At 38.9% G+C, this 19,031-nt stretch overlaps 1 protein-coding gene across 4 annotated transcripts in view; it reads left to right on the top strand.

The window, feature by feature from the left end:
- The first annotated feature begins 668 nt into the window (after nt 1-668).
- Nucleotides 669-19,031, top strand: part of Dh31-r (Diuretic hormone 31 Receptor) — a 98,346-nt gene continuing 79,983 nt past the window's right edge. Inside the window, exons 1-3 of one of the 4 annotated variants that reach the window (XM_077423131.1) lie at nt 1,653-2,068; nt 3,217-3,384; nt 14,011-14,090. In XM_077423131.1, coding sequence (XP_077279257.1) covers nt 14,073-14,090 — 18 coding nt within the window. In that variant the 5' untranslated portion in view covers nt 1,653-2,068; nt 3,217-3,384; nt 14,011-14,072. Of the gene's footprint in view, nt 1,632-1,652; nt 2,069-2,181; nt 3,385-14,010; nt 14,091-19,031 lie in introns of those variants that run through there. The other 3 variants (XM_077423132.1, XM_077423134.1, XM_077423135.1) reach the window with 3 other exon arrangements.

Raw genomic sequence — 19,031 nt, 5'->3', positions numbered from 1 at the left:
CAGACTGACTGGATGAATTCTCACCGGGATGGTGAAATTCTTATTAAATTAAATTAAATTGCTACTAAATTCGACGATATTAGTTACGCTGTCTCTCGTACAAATGTCAGATTAAATATTTTGCACTTTTATCTCTTCTTATTTTATACATACGCCTATACATATATTTACACAGAATATTTGATTCCGTGGATTTTGTGATTTTCCGCTTTGTGCGACAGATATTCGCTCGGTTGTTCCGCAAGGATGACGATGTTGCAGATGTTTTCGCTACGGTCGCCTCGAATGCTTCGCGTTACAGGAAAACTGATTTGAAAAGATTTAGGAGCGTGATTTCTGAAAAATGCCGCGGGATATCGCGAGCTTTAACGGCCCGAAAGTAAAAAGTTGAAGAAAATGTGCGGGAGCCAGGAGAAACAAAGCTTTAATGTACTTTTCAATTCTTTCTCTTACGTACCTAATCTATTGCGATTCTTTCAGATACATTTTATTTGCTTTCTTTTCTCTTCTCTGGTTGTAAAGCACGAGGGTACATGGAGGGTCTCTGAAAAAGAACGTGTCCTTGAGGGAGATATGATTCGAATGGTAAAGCTCCGGCGATATATAATTTCGACAAATATTAAACTTGTGTTTAAATATGCTACGAAAAAGCCGCTAAATAGGTAACGAAGCGTAACGTAGCGTGACATCGTTGATTCATCCGCGGATACCCGGCGATAGCGGCAAATCCTCGAGGATGCAGCACCTTCCCTGTTATACTGCGTGCGCGAGAGCCAATTTGCCGCACTTTGAATATTAGTTCAGGCAGCCGTGTGTGCGATACCGATGATTCTATAAACCCGATAAACTTGCGAGGGAGTATTCGAGCTTAGCGAAGTACTTTGCGGAACTTTAATTATTGCCGGGAGCCACCCGAAGTAAACTGACGCGTTTCAGCCATAAGTGTATTTGGAGTAGTTCGATTCGTTACACGATTCAGCAATCAGCGATGTCGCGGAGGCTCGAATTTTAATTCTTCAGCGCGATTTACGAGAAGACGATCTCTCTATAAAATGTTTCCTGTCATAATAAAACGAGGAAAAACTCGTACAGGCCGATCATTACGATTCGCTCGTCTCTTCGTCATAACGCGCATTCGGCAATAATTGTCGAGTCGGTCGTCGGTCGTCGTGAAGTTGATCGCGAGAGGTTTCGCAGGGCAGCCGGCAGGTCAACCGTCAACACTGACAACAGTACCAACTCTCCGGAGCCGGAGCTGTCAGGGGGGCTGTTTTGTTTCCGGTGATGGCGAGGGCGAGGGCGAGGGCGTCACCGTCAGTCGCCGGGTACGTCGTGTCGTACGCCGTAGCCGTACTCGCCGTCGTCGTCGGCGGGGGGCTACCCGCTATTCATCGCCGCTCACCGGCCTCACCGCTGGTTCCTCTCGGCGGTGGCGGTCATCGGCGGTGGCGGCGCGCGCACTTCGAGTCACGTTTGGTTCGCGCCCGCTCGAGAACATACGAGAAACGAGAAGGAGTTTAGTAGCAGCTAGCAGCTGCGCGTCCGCGTGCCACGCGAACTCATCGCGAAGCGTATAATTGCCATTCGTTTTCAACGAATCTGTCATTCTGTCAACCGTGCGTCGACCGCCGGTAAGTTACGCCACATCATACGCCATTTCCTCTATTCCCGATTCTCGATTGCCCGGGGCCCGGGCCCGGGCCCGGAACCCGGAGCCGGGGGCCCGGGGGTGACGAAGGGTGGACCGCGCGCCGTCTGAAGTCTGAATTTCGCCGCGAGTCGTCGACGCACGACGGACTTGACGGACTCGCGCGAACGCCGTGAACACGGGCGCGAGTCGCGAGTGCGATTTGCGAGGTTGCGAAGTTGCGAGGGCGAAGTGCGTATCGCGCGGGCGCGGGCGCGCGCGCAAGGACGAACACGTCGTTAGCGCGTTAATGTGCGCGATATCGTCAAGCGCGGTCCGCGAACTCCGAGGATACGCGCGACGGACCATCGCCGCGTCGCGTCGCGTCGCGTCGCGTTGTCGGTGTCGAGCTGAAACAAAGGGAACGGAAGGACACCCCAGGTACCCGCGACACGATCCACGGTCGTGCGTATCGCGCTTAACGTAGGAAAACGCGGGCTAGCGAAAAGTTCTCCCGAGCGGAAAGACTCGAGGTACTCGTAACTCGTAACGGTTCTGCCTTTTTCCTCTTAGGCGCTCCATGCTCCATCGGGACGGAAAAGCCCTTTAATCACTCAAGTCGAGGTGATCCTTTTTTTTTAGAAAGGTAACGCTCGCGTAAGGAACAGTGCGGTTTTGCAGCACCGTAGGTCGGAGCGGTCGGAGGTCGTAAAAAGTCTGTTAGAGTCCCGCAGTCTCGGCACGAAAAATAATTCGTGTTAATTCGCTCTGACGAGTTTTATCTTCGATTAGTGTCGTCATTTACATATCGTGACATTAACATCGCTCCGAGCTCCGAGTACCTGCGCAGGGTTTTTCTTCTTTTTTTTATTATCGATGGTATCGCATTCGTTGAGTTGGTAACAATTCCGCTCGCTGCAAAGCGCGCCAGTTCTCGTTCTCGCCTTCAAGCCTTCTCGGTAAAGATCGCGTGGAACTTCCGCGAAACGGCGGAAATTAACGTCTAAAATTTCGCCGTCGAGTCTCGCGGGTGAGAAAGTAATAATAATTGCCTTCATATAATGGAGGCGATCAATCGCCGCGCGTACGGGGAGAAATTCGTGAAATTAAATCTGCAAGGCGTCTCTCTCTCTCTCTCTCTCTCTCTCTCTCTCTCTCTCTCTCTCTCTCTCTCTCTCTCTCTCTCTCTCTCTCTCTCTCTCTCTCTCTCTCTCTTCTTCCCCGCTAAGCGCATAAATTAGTCGAACGATTAAAGGTTAGGGGAAGTCAAGGGGAGATCACCCCGAGAGTCTCTCGGCAATAATTCAAGTCCCACGGGATGTTTTGTCGAGCGTCGAGCTCGAATATTATTGCTCCTCGCGCGCAAGTTCGGCGTGTGGGTTTTGCGGGATTATCGGTGTCGCGGGAATGGCGGAGCGCGGACTAATATTCAAAGTAGTGCGATAAATCGCGGGATCGATCGTGACGCTGGGAAACGACGCGGACGGCGATCCGATCGAACGCGATCCGCCACGGTGATTAGCGGCGCGCACGCGAGCGGGCTTTGCCGATTCGGTCGCGCAAATTCGCATTTACGTCTACGATCCCAGTGCAGTGCGTTCGGCGGCGACAGCGGACACGCCCGCGCGCCACGGAGAGCAGCTGCGAGCCCCAGGCCCCAGCGGACGTGGTCATTGCCGACCGCGGAAACGAGCGTTCGTCCGACGGCGACAACCTGGGCGCGGGATCACGTAGGACTACCTACGCGTACGTCCCTGGTGAGTACGTGTCCTTGCTGCATGGATGAAATTATTCAAATGGTAGCGACCGTGCAATTACCGTGCGAATACGCACGGCCGAGCGGCCGAGCGGCCGAGCGGCCGAGCGGCCGAGCGTCGGAGATATGCGCGCTCTGCTGCGCCGAGCCGAGAGCAGCCGAGAGAGCGTCATGCGTCATGTTTGCGCATATAGGATTCGCGCGATTCTCCTCCCTGCCAGGTCCCGTGTGCTAATCTCGATGATTTAAACTCGGAATCAAACAGTCAGACGCTCGAAACACATCTGTAACGTTAGTGCAAGACCATCGAGATCCGCACTTGCTCTCTCTTTCTCTCTCTCTCTCGCACGCTCTGGTAGAGTCTTAATAATGCTCTCGATCTAAAACCAGACGGCCGAACACTTGAAATATGTTTACGAAGCTTGCGAATGGGATCTGTTCAACTCTCGTATGAGAGATGAGAGCCTTCATAAATTCTCTTTTGACTCTTCGGAGCCAAGCGCTCGAGATACGCTTGGTGCAAGTTCGAGTTTATGCTAAACTGACGCGTAAAAAGTGCCTTCCTAGCTTTCGATAATTATCGCGATGGATATATGCTGAGTATTTAATTTAAATTTCTTCAATTTAAGATAATTTAAGAGTAATTTCAAGTCTTTAGATTGCGCGATAATTTACATTACGGGGAGTCCGTAGATCTTAATAACGATCAAAAGCTCGAAATGTTGAGATCATTAAGGATTAGATTGTCTTCGGTTCTTACAATTAGAAACAACGGGTTGCCTCTGTTATGAATCGTCATTGGGCATTATTCTTTTTACGACGCAGACAGTTTCGAAAGAAGCTAACTTCTGAAATCGTAACAGCTTAAGATTTACTTGTATTTTACAACTGCAATAGCGTGAGTTGTATAATTATGACACGATAATCATAGCGAGGTAATAACTCTAAAAGATTCGGAAACTTCGCTTCAACGTTCGCATTTGTATCTACGTTTCGGGTCGCATTCAGCTTTATATAGCGATGTAATTCGGAACTTGCAAAATATGGAACGTCCGCGCGATATAAAGATCGCGTTCTATTTAACGTTAAAATAAATGAATATTTGTGGGTGTGCGGTGACTATGAATAGCATATAGATATACGAAAGCTAAAGATGAAATGGATCTTCATTAAAATGTCGTCAATCAAAATATTATCGTGAACGCCACTTTTCCGAAATTTAAGTTTACGTTATAGAATACCGTTATAGAAAATACGATACATTTTCGCGTATATTGGTGGGTTTTGTATGCTTATTTTTCCTCAGCGTTATCAATTTTTATATAATTCAGCTGTCCGAGTCTAGAGTTTGCATGTTTTTACGCGATAATAGAATAAGCTCGCTCCATAAATTATGATTTAACACATCAGTTTATATCCATTCGTATCGTAAATTTAGCGCCAAACATCTGGCTATCTGATATCCGACGTAATAATGCGGTGGCAGATAAGATCTTTATATAAGACAAAGAAAATTCAGGATCAGTGATGGCCGCATTTAGTGCTAAATATGGAATACAAATATAGATCGCCTCGTCTCTGATTAGCCGGGCATTTAACGCTAACGCTCACCTGGTCATGCAATTCAAAGTTCCATCTATGTAATATGAAGATCGCGTTTATTCCACTAGTTAAATATGAACAAGGTAATTTCCAAGTTGCCGTTTAGTGGAAATGTAGAATGTTTAGAAATGTAGAAGTTAATTAAGAATTTTGTTAAGAATGTTTAATTGGCCAAAGCAATGCGCTTATATATGACGAGTCAGACGCGCGTACCGAGACATTATCCCGGTTGAATGAGAAGAAATTAGTGCAAATTTATTATATATATACATGCGAAGAAATAAACTTTTTAATCTTTAAAAAAATTATTTGAAAGTTTCTGAGTCCATTTTTTGAACTTTTTCAAAAATTTTTCTATTTATTTTAGTTATTCTTTTAATGAAATTAAACAAGTTTTTTTTTTTAATGACAATCAAAATAAATGAGAATAGAATCACTTTTTATTACAAATTGGACATTTAATTCTTGTGCATCTTGCAGAAGAAATTAAAGGAATTATTTGTCTAATTATTTGCGAAGTGATGGCAGAGTAGGTGTCTAGAGCGAGAAAGAAGATAGAAAATTCAGACAATTTCAATCTAATCCTTCATCTCGACGATTACAGATTCAATTTCACAGAATGAATTCCTATTTGCAAGTTTCCTGTTCCAATTAATTGCATTTGTTAGATATACGTTCGACGATTTTTCCGTCGTGGAGAAGTAGCATTCTGATTAGCGCATTAAGATTAACGCATGTAAGTATTTGGCATAATAACTAGATGACTTTACTTCGTTCGTACTAACTACATTAAAGAAGCGATCTGATTATTCAAGCATGCAAAATGACGCGGGGGATACTAAATACATATTTTACTTTCTCCACGCCCGCACCGTACGTTTCACAGCTGTTTTGCCTGCTTTATATACGTTGTACTCCTTTCTTATTGTTAGTAGTTTTTTTTCTTTCTTTTCTTCGGTCATCCAAAGCTTGAATAATATACGTTAATTTTATTTTAAATGCAAGACGTTTATTTGAAGAGTACAGCTGAAAGAACTTTGCTTGCTATTTCAAGAAACTTTGTCGTGAAGAAAATTCCCGAGTGAGCGACTTGTCAGTTTGCGCTTAGCCACGCAGCTGTATCGTATGTGTGCGCGTATTCATCGGTTGCCTATATTACGCGAAAGAGCGCGTTCGCGATGACAGAAAGGGGGAGAGAGAGAGAGAGAGAGAGAGAGAGAGAGAGAGAGAGAGAGAGAGAGAGAGAGAGAGAGAGAGAGAGAGAGAGAGAGAGAGAGAGATAGCTCTATAGCGACTCAGAGAGATGAGATATAGAGAAGAGAGAGCTAGCAGAGAGAGCGAGCTAGGCGCTAGAGCGCAGAGAGAGAGCGGTAACATTTTCGTCTAATTTACGATGCAGTTAGGTGCTCGAGGAGCACTATGCCGCGTCTTAACTCGATAAATTTGTCTAATGATGGGCCATCGCTGAGAGAGAGAGAGATAGATAGATAGGGAGAGAGTGAGTTATCAGAGTCGTTAATAGTACATCGTGTATTCACAGTTCGCAATAACTAAAGCGGCAATAATAATATAAACATTGCCGTGTCTCATATACACCGCCTTAACGCATATAGGACAATTCTTAATCCGATAAACTCAATGATGAATAATATTACGACCGAATCGGACATAAAATGACAATTTGTCTTACCGCTGACAAACACGTCAGCGATAAGATGGATTATAATTCCATATTCGATTCAAATATTATTTGTCATTATTTGGCGTCGTAAATAACGCACGTTGTAAATAATTACAACGAGCGGTTTTTTTTCGCTATTTCTACGACGTATTTCTCGTCGCGACGAATATTTAACGGTAATATTCAACGGGAATATTCAACGAATTGTTAAATCAATTTGAGAAATCAATTTATCGCCGATAATTGAATGGAATGCAACGCGCGGTAAACAAAACAAGCAAATCTAATTAGAAATTCGAAACATTCCAGACAACACGCATGACGCATGTCCCAAAGCGGGATATGTGACGTTTTTAAGACGTCTTTAAGACGTCATATGTCTCCGATTTGGGACATTGTGCGTTCACTGGGATATTAGATATTAGATAATACCGAATTGTTCAAACTAATGTTTTTACGGTTGATCGATGTCTATTTGTTTGATGCTATAAATGAAATAACAAGAAACTAATTTTATAATATTTTTCGTGATTCAACAATGTATATATAATAAAAAAGTAATATATAATAGATACAAGCTTGATTTTCTTGTTTTGACATTTAACGCTTTAATGTTTTCGATAATATGTTGCGTGAATATATTTACATATTTTAATAAAAATGAGCAATTTGACCATGACTTTTCGACGATTTGTTAGCGATTTTACGATAATATATTATAAATAATCGATAAATGTCCCATTGCCACATTCCATATCACCCTGCCTTCCAAATATTTGTCGGTATACTTTTTCAGACTTGCGCGAGCGTTAATGTTTTAAACAGCAGCCTTTGCTGATGCTGATACAAAACGTATCAGCACTATATATATGTTTGTGCGCATAAAATATTTCAGAGGTGCCATAGTGGCTCCGCGCAATTGCGTCCGCACCGTCTTCGTAAGATAGGTAAAATATGGTCGCTCATATTTTACGATCGACGTTTACGCGCGCTGTGACATATGCTTACACGTACGCGTTCAGGCGTTTATGTCGCTCGCGCGCGCGCGTGCGCAAGAGAGAGAGAGAGAGAGAGAGAGAGAGAGAGAGAGAGAGAGAGAGAGAGAGAGAGAGAGAGAGAGAGAGAGAGAGAGAGACTACATTTATCTACTGAGAATGAACGGCACAAAAGCGAGCTCAAGCTCCCTCGAGATCTTCGCCGTCGTCACCGTCGCCGCGCCGTCGGCGTCGCCTTCGCCGTCGCCGTCGCCGTCGCTGCGTCTCGTCGCAACATTGTGCGCGCGACTCGATCAAATCCATTTATATATCGATGGGCCTATCGCGTGTATCAGAACGACCTTCGACCGATGATGTGATCGATGTGGGATGTCTGATGCCTTACTGGGTGCGTGCATCTGAGCGAAGCGAGCGCAAGGGAACACACGCTCCTCCACCTCGTTCCGCGTCTCACATCCCTCGTCTCCTCGCACGGTTAATGGCCACGTCGCGTCGTCGAGAGCATTATCGAGTGACCTTCCTTCTCGGCCTCCTCTTCGGTCTTCGCTCTTCGCGAACGTACGTTCGCGTACATGTCCGTGCTCCATGTATAGGTATACGTATATAAACGAACGTTAATTATACCCGCGCGGTAGCCCGGGTCATAAAAGCGAAAAACCCAATGTTGCTCGATAGCTTGAGATAGTTACGCGCGTCGAATAATACCTATCGAAGTGATAATCGAAAATAAAAATCGAAAATCGCGCAAAATTGTGATAAAAGACATATGAATAAAAGTTGAATAAAAAAATGTAAAAATATGATTTCCACGTGTATCACTTTTTTTCTATAGTTGCGCGGTATAATTTTTTTATCTTTTATTATGATACAACTAGTCAAAAGTTTGATGTCTCTTTTAAATCACATTAGTTTTTTATAAAATATAACTTCTACTGTTTTGTCCGTACAATATAGATCTTGAATATACTGATGCATATTTGTATTTGCCTCTCTGCAGGTAAAGGTAAATGAATAAATAGAAGTACGTTTCAAGTGCTACGCGTTTTCAACCCTGTGTGTTGAATCATAGCTTTTTTTCGCACATATTTCACCTACAAGTGCATAATTTTGCATATTTTACTTGTACGCATAATATTTGCGCATATTTATCTATTCTTGGGCCATATTTAGCAGTTTTGCTTCTCTTATTTAGTTTCGCAATATGTCCTTTGCGATATGCTAAACTATTTTTTTTGCTTCATAAGAATATATCTACGTGTAAATGGAATAAATTATACAAATATATTTTTGAAGATTTGAAAGAGAGATCTTCGAAGACATTTATCTTTTGTTAAACATTACGTGATATGAATTTTACACAATTTTATTAATACAGTTTACAGGATATATTCATTGTTACATTTTATATCGATACCGATTGCATGAATGCGTTTTCAAATCGCGTCAAGAGATTTTAATAGTATACATAATGAAATATAGAAGTACATTAATCGGATGATCGTGTCGCACGAATTACTTTTATAATTGCTTTAAATCCGTAGTTAAACGCGTCCTTCTTTCTCATGCACGAGAACGGCAACAATGTGTGTAATTAATATCACGTACAATACGAATGGTATCATAATCGCGTATTATGATCAATATAACAATAGCTTGTAGTAAATAGTCTGTCTGTCACGTCGCGGCCTTTGTGTATTCCGCACACGAAATACGTCTCACTAGAATTTCCTGAATATGGAGTCCGACATAGGATAAATATGTAGGAGACAGAGTATACCGCACAAATTGAGTTCTGATACGATTGCTGTATATGATACTTGTATACAGCGGCGCATAGACCCGATACGATTGTACTCCAAATACGTATTTTCGCGCGAATCGTATCAACCCGGTCGAATAGCTTTAACGGAATTTTCTTTACGGCCCGAAATGTATCACGCAAGAGAGTGAAATACATTGCTGTTTGCTCGTGTCAGTTATATACTTATTTTAAATAGTGTCACGTTTCAACTATTACGGCCGTTGTTGATCCTATCATTATATTATGCTACCTATAACTATTGTGAATTTATCGCATATGGAGACTAAGCACGGCCTTTTCTGTCTAGCAATTACATTTTTGAAAAGCGAGATATTAATTTTTTACTTCACACATTATAATGTTTACTATTCTACGACGGAAATATTTTATACGCAAAAAATGCATTATTACCATACATGTATATTTTTATATATAGGAATGTTTTTTTTATCGTTGCAATCATTAATACGATAATCATTATTGCAGTGATTGTCTTTGATCTCTCACGCGAAAAAGAACCGTTGACATTGTTTTTAAATAATTAAAATTAAACTATGACATTGTGTTTCTCTCTGGTATAGCTATATTTTGGATAAAATATTTTAATCACCGCGAGTGTTTGTTACATAAAATGAACAACTTTGCTAACTCGAGCAATTTACTCGTGTAATTTGCATAATTTCTGATGTAGGAATGCAAAAACCAATATTATGGCATAGCTGTCAATGACATTGTTTCTAAAGGAATAACCACGCGCTATACTCTCTGCCTATTTAAATATCCGTGCAAGTAAGGGGCTGCGCACAATGAAAGGAACAAGGAACAGAGAACAGGGAATAGGAAACAGTTATAACAGTTAATAATAAAACATACACATTGTGCACACATGGCGTACAGAATATAGAATAAAATTTTATTACTGTTCCTTAGTATGCTATTTCTCTGTTCGTCTGTTTTGTGTTAATGAATTGCATATGTTAATCTCTTCCCTATTCTCTGTTCTCTAATTCCTTCCATTGTGCGTATCCCCTAATAAGCAGGTACTTATGTTAGCGAGATATTAGAGAGTTTTTGCAATACCGTTTTTTAAATACGGTATAGCCGTATCTGAAAGACGGTATTGCAAAAACTCTCTATTAACGCGGTGCGCGCCGCCGTTTCTTCGATATGAGCATTCGTGCGACAAACAAGAGGCGTCTTTCCTCGAAACATTGACAGCGCGAATTGCGGAATGGGAGTTAGTGAATAACTTTTGTCGGCAAAGTGCCGAAGGGCTTCCGCTAGTAATTGTCATTCAAAGGCTCTCGTCGCAGTGCGCGGTTAGCCTCCGTACGTTCGAACTACAACTAGCTTTCGTAGCATATTGTTATAAAGTGCCCTGAATAGAGATACGTCGAACATTGTGTCCGTCGTAACTGACTCTGCATCCAAGCATTTCGGAGCTGATTTTCCTCGATAATTGCTTTAACGAAATATCGATGATTTGCAGCTAGTTTTTTCAATCATAAATATTACGGGAATTGAGAGATTATACAAATTAGATTAAATACAAATCAAGATTAATCAGTTTAAACCTCTGGCCGACTAAAATCCGAAAAAATATCGTCTAGAGAATATATATAGGGTTTGGGCTACATATTGACGCTGTTGAAGCTCGATCAATTCGCTAAAACCTCCCAACTTTTCTGAGGATCGAATAACTTGACTATCGATGCGGGTAAAACGACCGTCATTTTTCTTACTTCGTCCCTTCGTTGAAAAGCATATTTGTTGTTCTTGGGACACTTTGTAAATAAACTGGGCGATACTTTTAGCAAACGACAACATGAAGCGTTCGGTGTCAGGATGGGAGGGGGGATGGTAGCCTGGCAAAACGGTATGACCATCAGTGACACTGCTTCTCAAATAGAGATAATCGAGCGCCGTACTTCGACCTATATCCAAATGTCCGTGAATGGCAAACTATATATTAATGACGCCGACCGAGGCGACTGCGAAAATAACTCGTCTTGCGATCCTTTCGATTCCGCTCGCAAGCTTTCAAGCAATTTAACGGCATGTCTAATTTAATTTGTGTGTTACGTGTCCATGGACTTAGCCGAGCGAGAGAGATCGATACCGGTGGACCACGCGCTTAGGCTAGAATGATTTGTTGGCTAACTGCCATCGTCGTAAATTCTATTTTCACAGATACGCGCGGCCAGATGCGCGGCGTGGCCGATCCGACCGTGAGATTCGCAACTTTTAACTCGTCAGGCGGAAAGGATAGAAAATAAGAACGCGTCCTGATGGTGAATTCCTTATACTTGGCGCGAGACCGTGTCTCTTGATTCCCCTGGGGAATTCTCTGTTAAAAGAGCTTTTTTCGGTCCGCGTATCCGCTAACTCGAGTTCGACTTGCAGTTTCGCACAAAGAGACGCGTATATATATATATATATATATATATATATATATATATATATATGCGGCTCGCAGAGGAAAAGCTAGAAATATCAGACAGGATAGACATTTGAGACAGCGATGTTTTTAAAAATAACATGAAAACTTCGTGTATGTTTGTATATGTGTAACGGTCTCCATGTAATTTGGATTTATATTTTCGAAGCGTACGCGCATGTACAACAATTCAAAGCAAGCGCAGTGAACGTAAAGTTACCTGACTTAATACGTTGAAAACATAATGGGTAGCTCATATTCCTAAACTCTCCTTTGATATGGTGAATATGGTGAATAATATGGCAGGACATGAACATTTTAAACGCTTCGGCAATCAAAGGTACCTATACTGCGCTCCGATTGCGCCACGTTCTATCGTTTCGTCATGTATCCGCAATTAATCAGAAGTTCAACGACTGGTAATTTAATAACGATTGAATGCAGGGAATTTCGGGGCTTCACGACAAATGCGTTGAACGCGATGAACGAAGCACTCCACGCTCCACGAGCGCTACGTTTATTCGGTCGGTTCTTGCGCGATCTTATATTCGGAAACGCGCGGTCGTCGTACGGATACAGGATGTCGGTTAGAGATATAGATTCGTGTCGAAAGTCGTCGACGATCGTTAATGCGTAGGAGTTGGCCACGTGCCAGATAACGTGCGAAAAGCCACAGTTTCTCGCGCTTTGGTATACACGACGAAATCAAAACTACCGAACGCTTGGAAACACGAATAGAAATATATACAAGAATTATATGTATAATAACTGCAACGGGCACGACACGATGAACATACTCCCGAAAAATTTACTGTGTTTTATAGATTACAAAATGTCTAAAATTCTCTATAAAGATGAGAATAACGCATTTAAAATTGCATCTCTTCTAAAATTATCGCATGATTTCTTAACTTTTTAACCGCTTGAAGTGCCGAAGCAAAATAAACTTATTGTTAGTGAAAACATTTTTTTCATTGCTTTTATGTTTTTATATCTCTTTATATTAATACTATGTTTATATTACTATAATATTGACTACGTTGCGTCATACATGTACATGATATCTTTGGTTGCTTTCGTAATGATCAATTTTCATAAACTAATGAAAGTAAATATATAGATAAGTCCGTCATATATATATATTTCGCATTGATACACACAATTTTCCTTTCGTCAATTTCTTGAGTTTTAGAAGAGTGCTTCTTGTCGATTAATGTCGTATCGTCTAAGACTTCGATAAGCTCCAATCATTAGCTCGTTGATGGGGTTGCAAAAAGCGATCGGTCTCTCGCCGATGAACGATGAACGATGGCAAGCTATCAATCGCGTCTCTAACCTTCGCGGTAGATCGCGCAGAATGGTTTCGCGCGTCGAAGAGACTTACGATTAGTTTCGTTCTGCAGGAAAGCGCTCTACCACCTGCTGATCTCAATAGAATGGAAATTGAATCGATTTGTTCTGACATGGATATGGGGACTGAGGCAAATGCGAATTGCGGAGGCGTAAAATTGGACGCGAAAATATCGGTCTCGTAACCTAGGTAGAAATTAGGACAGAAATCGTCTTCGGCCCGCATATCGAATTCGAAAGAAGTATTCGACCCGAAGTTGGTCCGCATCTCTCTCAAAATAAATTCGTGAGACCACAAACACGACGGTTGCGCAATGCAGTCGCTCTTTTTCCGCAGATCTTGTCTATCGCGCTACATTTATATCACTTCAGACTGGCGTCATTAAGTGCTTCGCTGAAGACAAGGTTATTTTTATTTCGCATGTATTGTATATCCGACATTTGCGTAATAATTTAAAGTGAAATAAAAAATATTGTTATAAGAAATACTGTAAATTCGAGGAATGATAATTTAGTAATAAGTTATTTGGTAAAAATGTATATATATACATATGTATATAGAAGAGATGTTCTTTATTTTTCTCTCTCGTCTCGTATTTTCTGAATGTCTTTATAAATTGCACATCTGCAGCTTTCTCAAATATTAAAAGATTCACGTAGAAAGATTTTTTAAAGATACAATTTTTTCAGAAGCTAATAAATATATTCTCTTTGTGTCAAGACTTCGAATTTATCATCAGTATTTGTTTGTGTTGTTTCAGGTCCAGTGTGGTTTGGACATTGACTTTTATTTCATCCTTGTAACTTGTGAATAACGTCGATCATGGAGACGTTAACCGAGGTAAGTTAATTTTTATATTCTTCGCGCTCGTAACACGTAAACATTAAGTTGAAAATTTTGCAACTCTGCTTTAAGATATATACATAAATTATTTTATTCTCGCTTGCGCCTGCGTGGAAATGTGCAAATATCCATGTTTTATCACAGAAAGTGACAAGAGTGATTTGCATTTACTTTATCCTTGCAAAATGCGAACAACTTCCATTGGATCTCTATGGTCTTTTTGCATTTTTAAAAGAACGCGAAAGCTTTTTATGGAATATTTAATGCGATTTCCACAATCGTGATTGTGTATGGCTGAAGTTTACAGGAAATAATGTATCCCTAGGCAGTACAAACATTTGTCAACACTATTAACTAATTTTTAAGTTTTTTCTGTATAATGTAAACTTCGATAATTATTGTTCCATTCTGAATAATTTTATATTAAAGATGTATTAAGATAAAATATTCGGAGAATGATTCAGAAATTTTAAAGTTTATAATGCATGGAAGAACAATGAAAATTTTAGTCAATTATATTATATAAGAAGGTTATATAAGTTTTATATTTGGGTGTTTTAAACAGCTTACTTATAGCGGTTCTTTGCTTTCGCAGTTCTGTCGTAAATAAAGCACTAAACTTTGGTTTCGTTCACGATCCTCTGTCCTTTCACTTTGAATTTGTTAAATATTTTATGTAACCTGCATTATATGAACCCAGCATTAAAAATATTTTAACGAGCAACGCTTTTTAAAGTATATACGACACATATTTAAAATTATATAAAAATATATATTTCTTTCCAAACTTTTCCAATCTTTGTGTCAGATTCTGTCGAATTCTGTTGATGTGATCTTATACAATAAAATGTGTATAAATGCATGTCAACATTCTTTTTATCTGAGTTTCATATTCCTAAAATTAAATGTCGATAAATATAATATCTAGGGAAGAAACTTGTTAACGTAAATTGACTGAAAAATCTCTCTGGTCTTTAAGAAAGTATAACGCTGTACTAGTTCCGATTTTTTTAACTCGCGTGCGTTTTTTTAATTAATATTTCATCGTTTCAACGATATAATGAAGCTGGAAATAATGCATTAATGCCAATGTAGCCCGTCGTATCAAATCGGCTTTCAAACGCGGTCGATTAACCGATATTCCTCTTTCCTCCACCTTCTATCGTTCAACGGGGTGGAATCCTCTCGCGAGCCTTCGAATCGAAGGTACTCATCAATCAGCATCTCGACAATGCGAGATCTTGAAAACGATCGACGAGAAGGGGAGGGGCGTGAAGATAGATCTGACATTTCCTTGAACGATAACGGAAGTCGAGCTATCAGTTGCGTCAAGCTTGTCGTTACACTTGCATCGTCTCTTTTTCACAAAAGTACTGCTCTCCACCATGTAAATATTTATTTATACCGTGAATCGTCATTTCTTATGCAAATTACAATGACGCAAGTATAACACTCAAGAATTGCTCGCAAAAAGTAGTACGACCGTGAACCGCGTCGACGGTGTAATATTAGTGATCGTACTTTAACTTTGTGCGGACTTTGCGTTGAAAACATCATTGGATCATTTACTGTAAAAACAACGTTTATCTGTTTTTACTTTTTCTTTTCTAAATTATAAGGTTTGCAGACAATTACCTAAGAATGGAGCTATCAATTTATAAAAGAAATGGCATTGAGATATATAAATCAGAAAAAAAGAATTTATTATTAAAAATTTGTATTTTTTATCAGAAAATACGTATCTATACAAAAAATTGTTAGTTTACGTGAAAATTTTCAACATTTATAAAATAAAATTTATTTCTTAGGTATTTTGAGATATAATATTGACGAAAATGATATACTTAATTACTTTATAAGACTTAAAGAAATAGATGATTTTAATTTTTGTTTGCAAACAAAAATTGTTCGTGAAATAAATAGATTGATTGAAACATGCCTCGAGATCAATTAGGTAATCTGAAATTTTTTTGTGGTAGATGAAAAACATCTCGGATTGTTAAAAAGTTGGATTTAGTCAATTTTATTAACTCAGTGAAATTTTTTGGATTTATTTGATTGGTTATTTATTCTGAAAATGTTTTAACTAGTTGCTCATAATGTTATTTGAATCCGAACTTTATAATTAATTTATTGTTGCAATCCTGTCTATTATTTATTTATATAGAAAGAGTTTAGTTTAAAGCGTATACCGGCTTTAAATTGGAATTTTATTCATTTGTAAACTATGGGTAACGCAAGCGGAAAACGATAAATCACAGTTATACGCGTACCACTAGCTGGAACAATGGTATACATCATACTTTCCTTATTAAAACAATAAGAGATTTTACGAAAGCACTTAATATAAAATTTATTTGGTTTATTGTGGTATGTTTTCATTGCTCTATACAAACGGTAAGATCTAAAATTGAATATTATATGTTATATTAGTTTTTTGCGCGGAAGAAAAAGCTTATTGTACGGTACACAATTTTATTTTTACTCGATTAATATGCTATTTCTGTAATTTATCGTTTGTTCATTTCTTCTGAGTTTATGCAGCAGTATTTTTGCTCTTTCTTTAGCGTTAAATTTAAAAGAAACGCAGCTATTTCATGAAAGCTACATTACTGGGGCTTGATGGCAACTTTATGGGCGTGTCCTATATACATATACATATAAATCTGTATTACTATGAGCATTTGTGCTAAAAGCAACGGTCAATTTTTAGATAGTAGTAATGCTTGCCATTCTAGCCTGCATGTAGCATACTATACCTATAAACTGAGACACAGCGTCGACGTAAGATAAGAGCGTGATCTCGTAGAATACGTGCCTCCACGTACTGCAACTGATGACGGTATTTACCAATACCGTCCACGTATTAAGCTCGTAAAAACTTTCATGCTATAGACATCTTACGGCCAATTAATTTCTCGATACTCGCTATCCATCTCGAAGCACGAGAAAAACAAAGACTCATTTTTCACCCCCCAGTTAGCGTTAATTATCTAATTTCTAAGTTTGCGACTTCTTAAAACTAATTTTTTTACGTATAATGCTAGAGTATTGATATTATCGGGAGATGAAAACGATACAGGAATATTTTGCGTTAAATACATGATGAGAATACGGGCGAAAAAGACTCGCGATAGAGATCGCGAGAGACACGGTTACTCATAATAATACTCATTCAAATAAAACTCAGAATGGGTTGACTATATATAACGCGACACGGTGGAGAAATATAGGTTAAGGTTTTTTTTTTTTTAAAGCGTGATTGCCTCGGCATTGAGTTAGGGAGACGACTGTACCAGTGTTAAAATAGAAAAGCCTGCTCCATAATTGAACATCGAAATCTTGTTACTTTCGGTTTTGATCTCACTCAATTTTATTTTCGTTTTACTTTGATTTTTCAATTATCATCCTTTTCTACCCACGTATATGTAGAGCGCACTTTCAATCAGCCAAAAGTCCGGACGATAATATTCGTTTCCTATTGTAATGAAAGATACATCGTGTAAAATGTAACGTACGTATCCGGTCTCTTTCAGAACTCAGGTAGTCAACGATGATGCTTTACGAATTTGTTGAAAATTTTCAACGAAACGTTTTTAATTGTTGTGTGTGAAAATATACTTTTTGGTGAATTGTGAAATATACTTTTTGTTGAAATATGTACTTTAATTGTGTTGAATTGTGTTTCAGTCACTTACATTAAAAACCATTAACGCGCATTTACATCTTGTTTTACTTTGCATCAATTTTAAGCGAGCTGTGCTTTTTACATCGCATGAATATCTTGTTTCACTCAGGTGGTGTGGAATTACCGCCATAAAAATGCCAGCGATACGACATACGTATATATGGTTTTTTGGCGCGGCGTAAAATTTCGGTGAAATGTAAATGCACGAATCTTCTGGCAAATGGGTGTGTTTAATTGAATGTTAATTGACGGTTTGCTATTTATCGGGCTGTTTGATTTAGGAGAGCCGCGCGTGTCACATTTATGAGGTATAGGAATCGCCGATTTTTCACTAATAACCATCGATATTTGTCGTTCGTATTTGTCGAGCGCGGTTTCGAAATGGTTTACAGACGGTTTATAATTAAACGCAGTGATAGAAGAAAAATATTACATTAAAAATACATGTCCTCGGTAGAGATTTCACGTTCTGTTTTCATAAAAAATTAATATTTGATATTTTTATGGTGAACTGCATTTTTTCTGCATTAAAATAACTTATTTGTATATAAGTTATTTTCGCAATATAATAATTTTATTTTAGATAATATATTAATTATACCATTTGTGAATTGTGAACAATATTTTACAAAATTAAAATATTCTTTATTTACAGCATTTCAAATTGTCAGTATAAAGAGAAATATATAATAACAATATTTTGTAATCTCGTTGATTAATACATAATTTTTATTTGCAAATCTATATTATATACGTTTATAGCTATATGTAAACATATAAAAAAATAAGTCAAGAAAATATTCAGTCACTACATGTGACTTTATTTGAACATTTTATGTTTTCATTTTTTTCATTGGTAAAAATTTATTTAAAGATGTTTATTTTGAAGTTATTTACAATATTTTTGCCGAAGAATACGTAAATAGAACGTGGGTAATTTTCGAAAATTTACCCTATAATTAAATTAAAGCTGTAATATATATGTATATAATGAAGGAAATAAATTTGTCATTTTAACTTCACAAAGAGTATGTAACGAATGTATAATTGAGGTTTTATATATTGGTTATATGTATATCTGGTAAAATAAATTATGCGTTGCGTAAATAAGTAAGAGCTTTTGTTCATCCAGATCTGCTCGCAGCGTAATCCGTATACATATATAGCATTCCATATATACGTGACATTACCGTACAAACTAACTAATTAATGAATAAGTGGAGTTAGCTGTTGGCTGGATAATAAATGTA

The sequence above is a fragment of the Temnothorax americanus genome, unplaced genomic scaffold, assembly GCF_048541705.1.
Source record: "Temnothorax americanus isolate GAGA-0224 unplaced genomic scaffold, ASM4854170v1 Scaffold77, whole genome shotgun sequence".
Taxonomy (NCBI): domain Eukaryota; kingdom Metazoa; phylum Arthropoda; class Insecta; order Hymenoptera; family Formicidae; genus Temnothorax; species Temnothorax americanus.
This window is presented reverse-complemented; position numbering and strand designations above follow the sequence as displayed.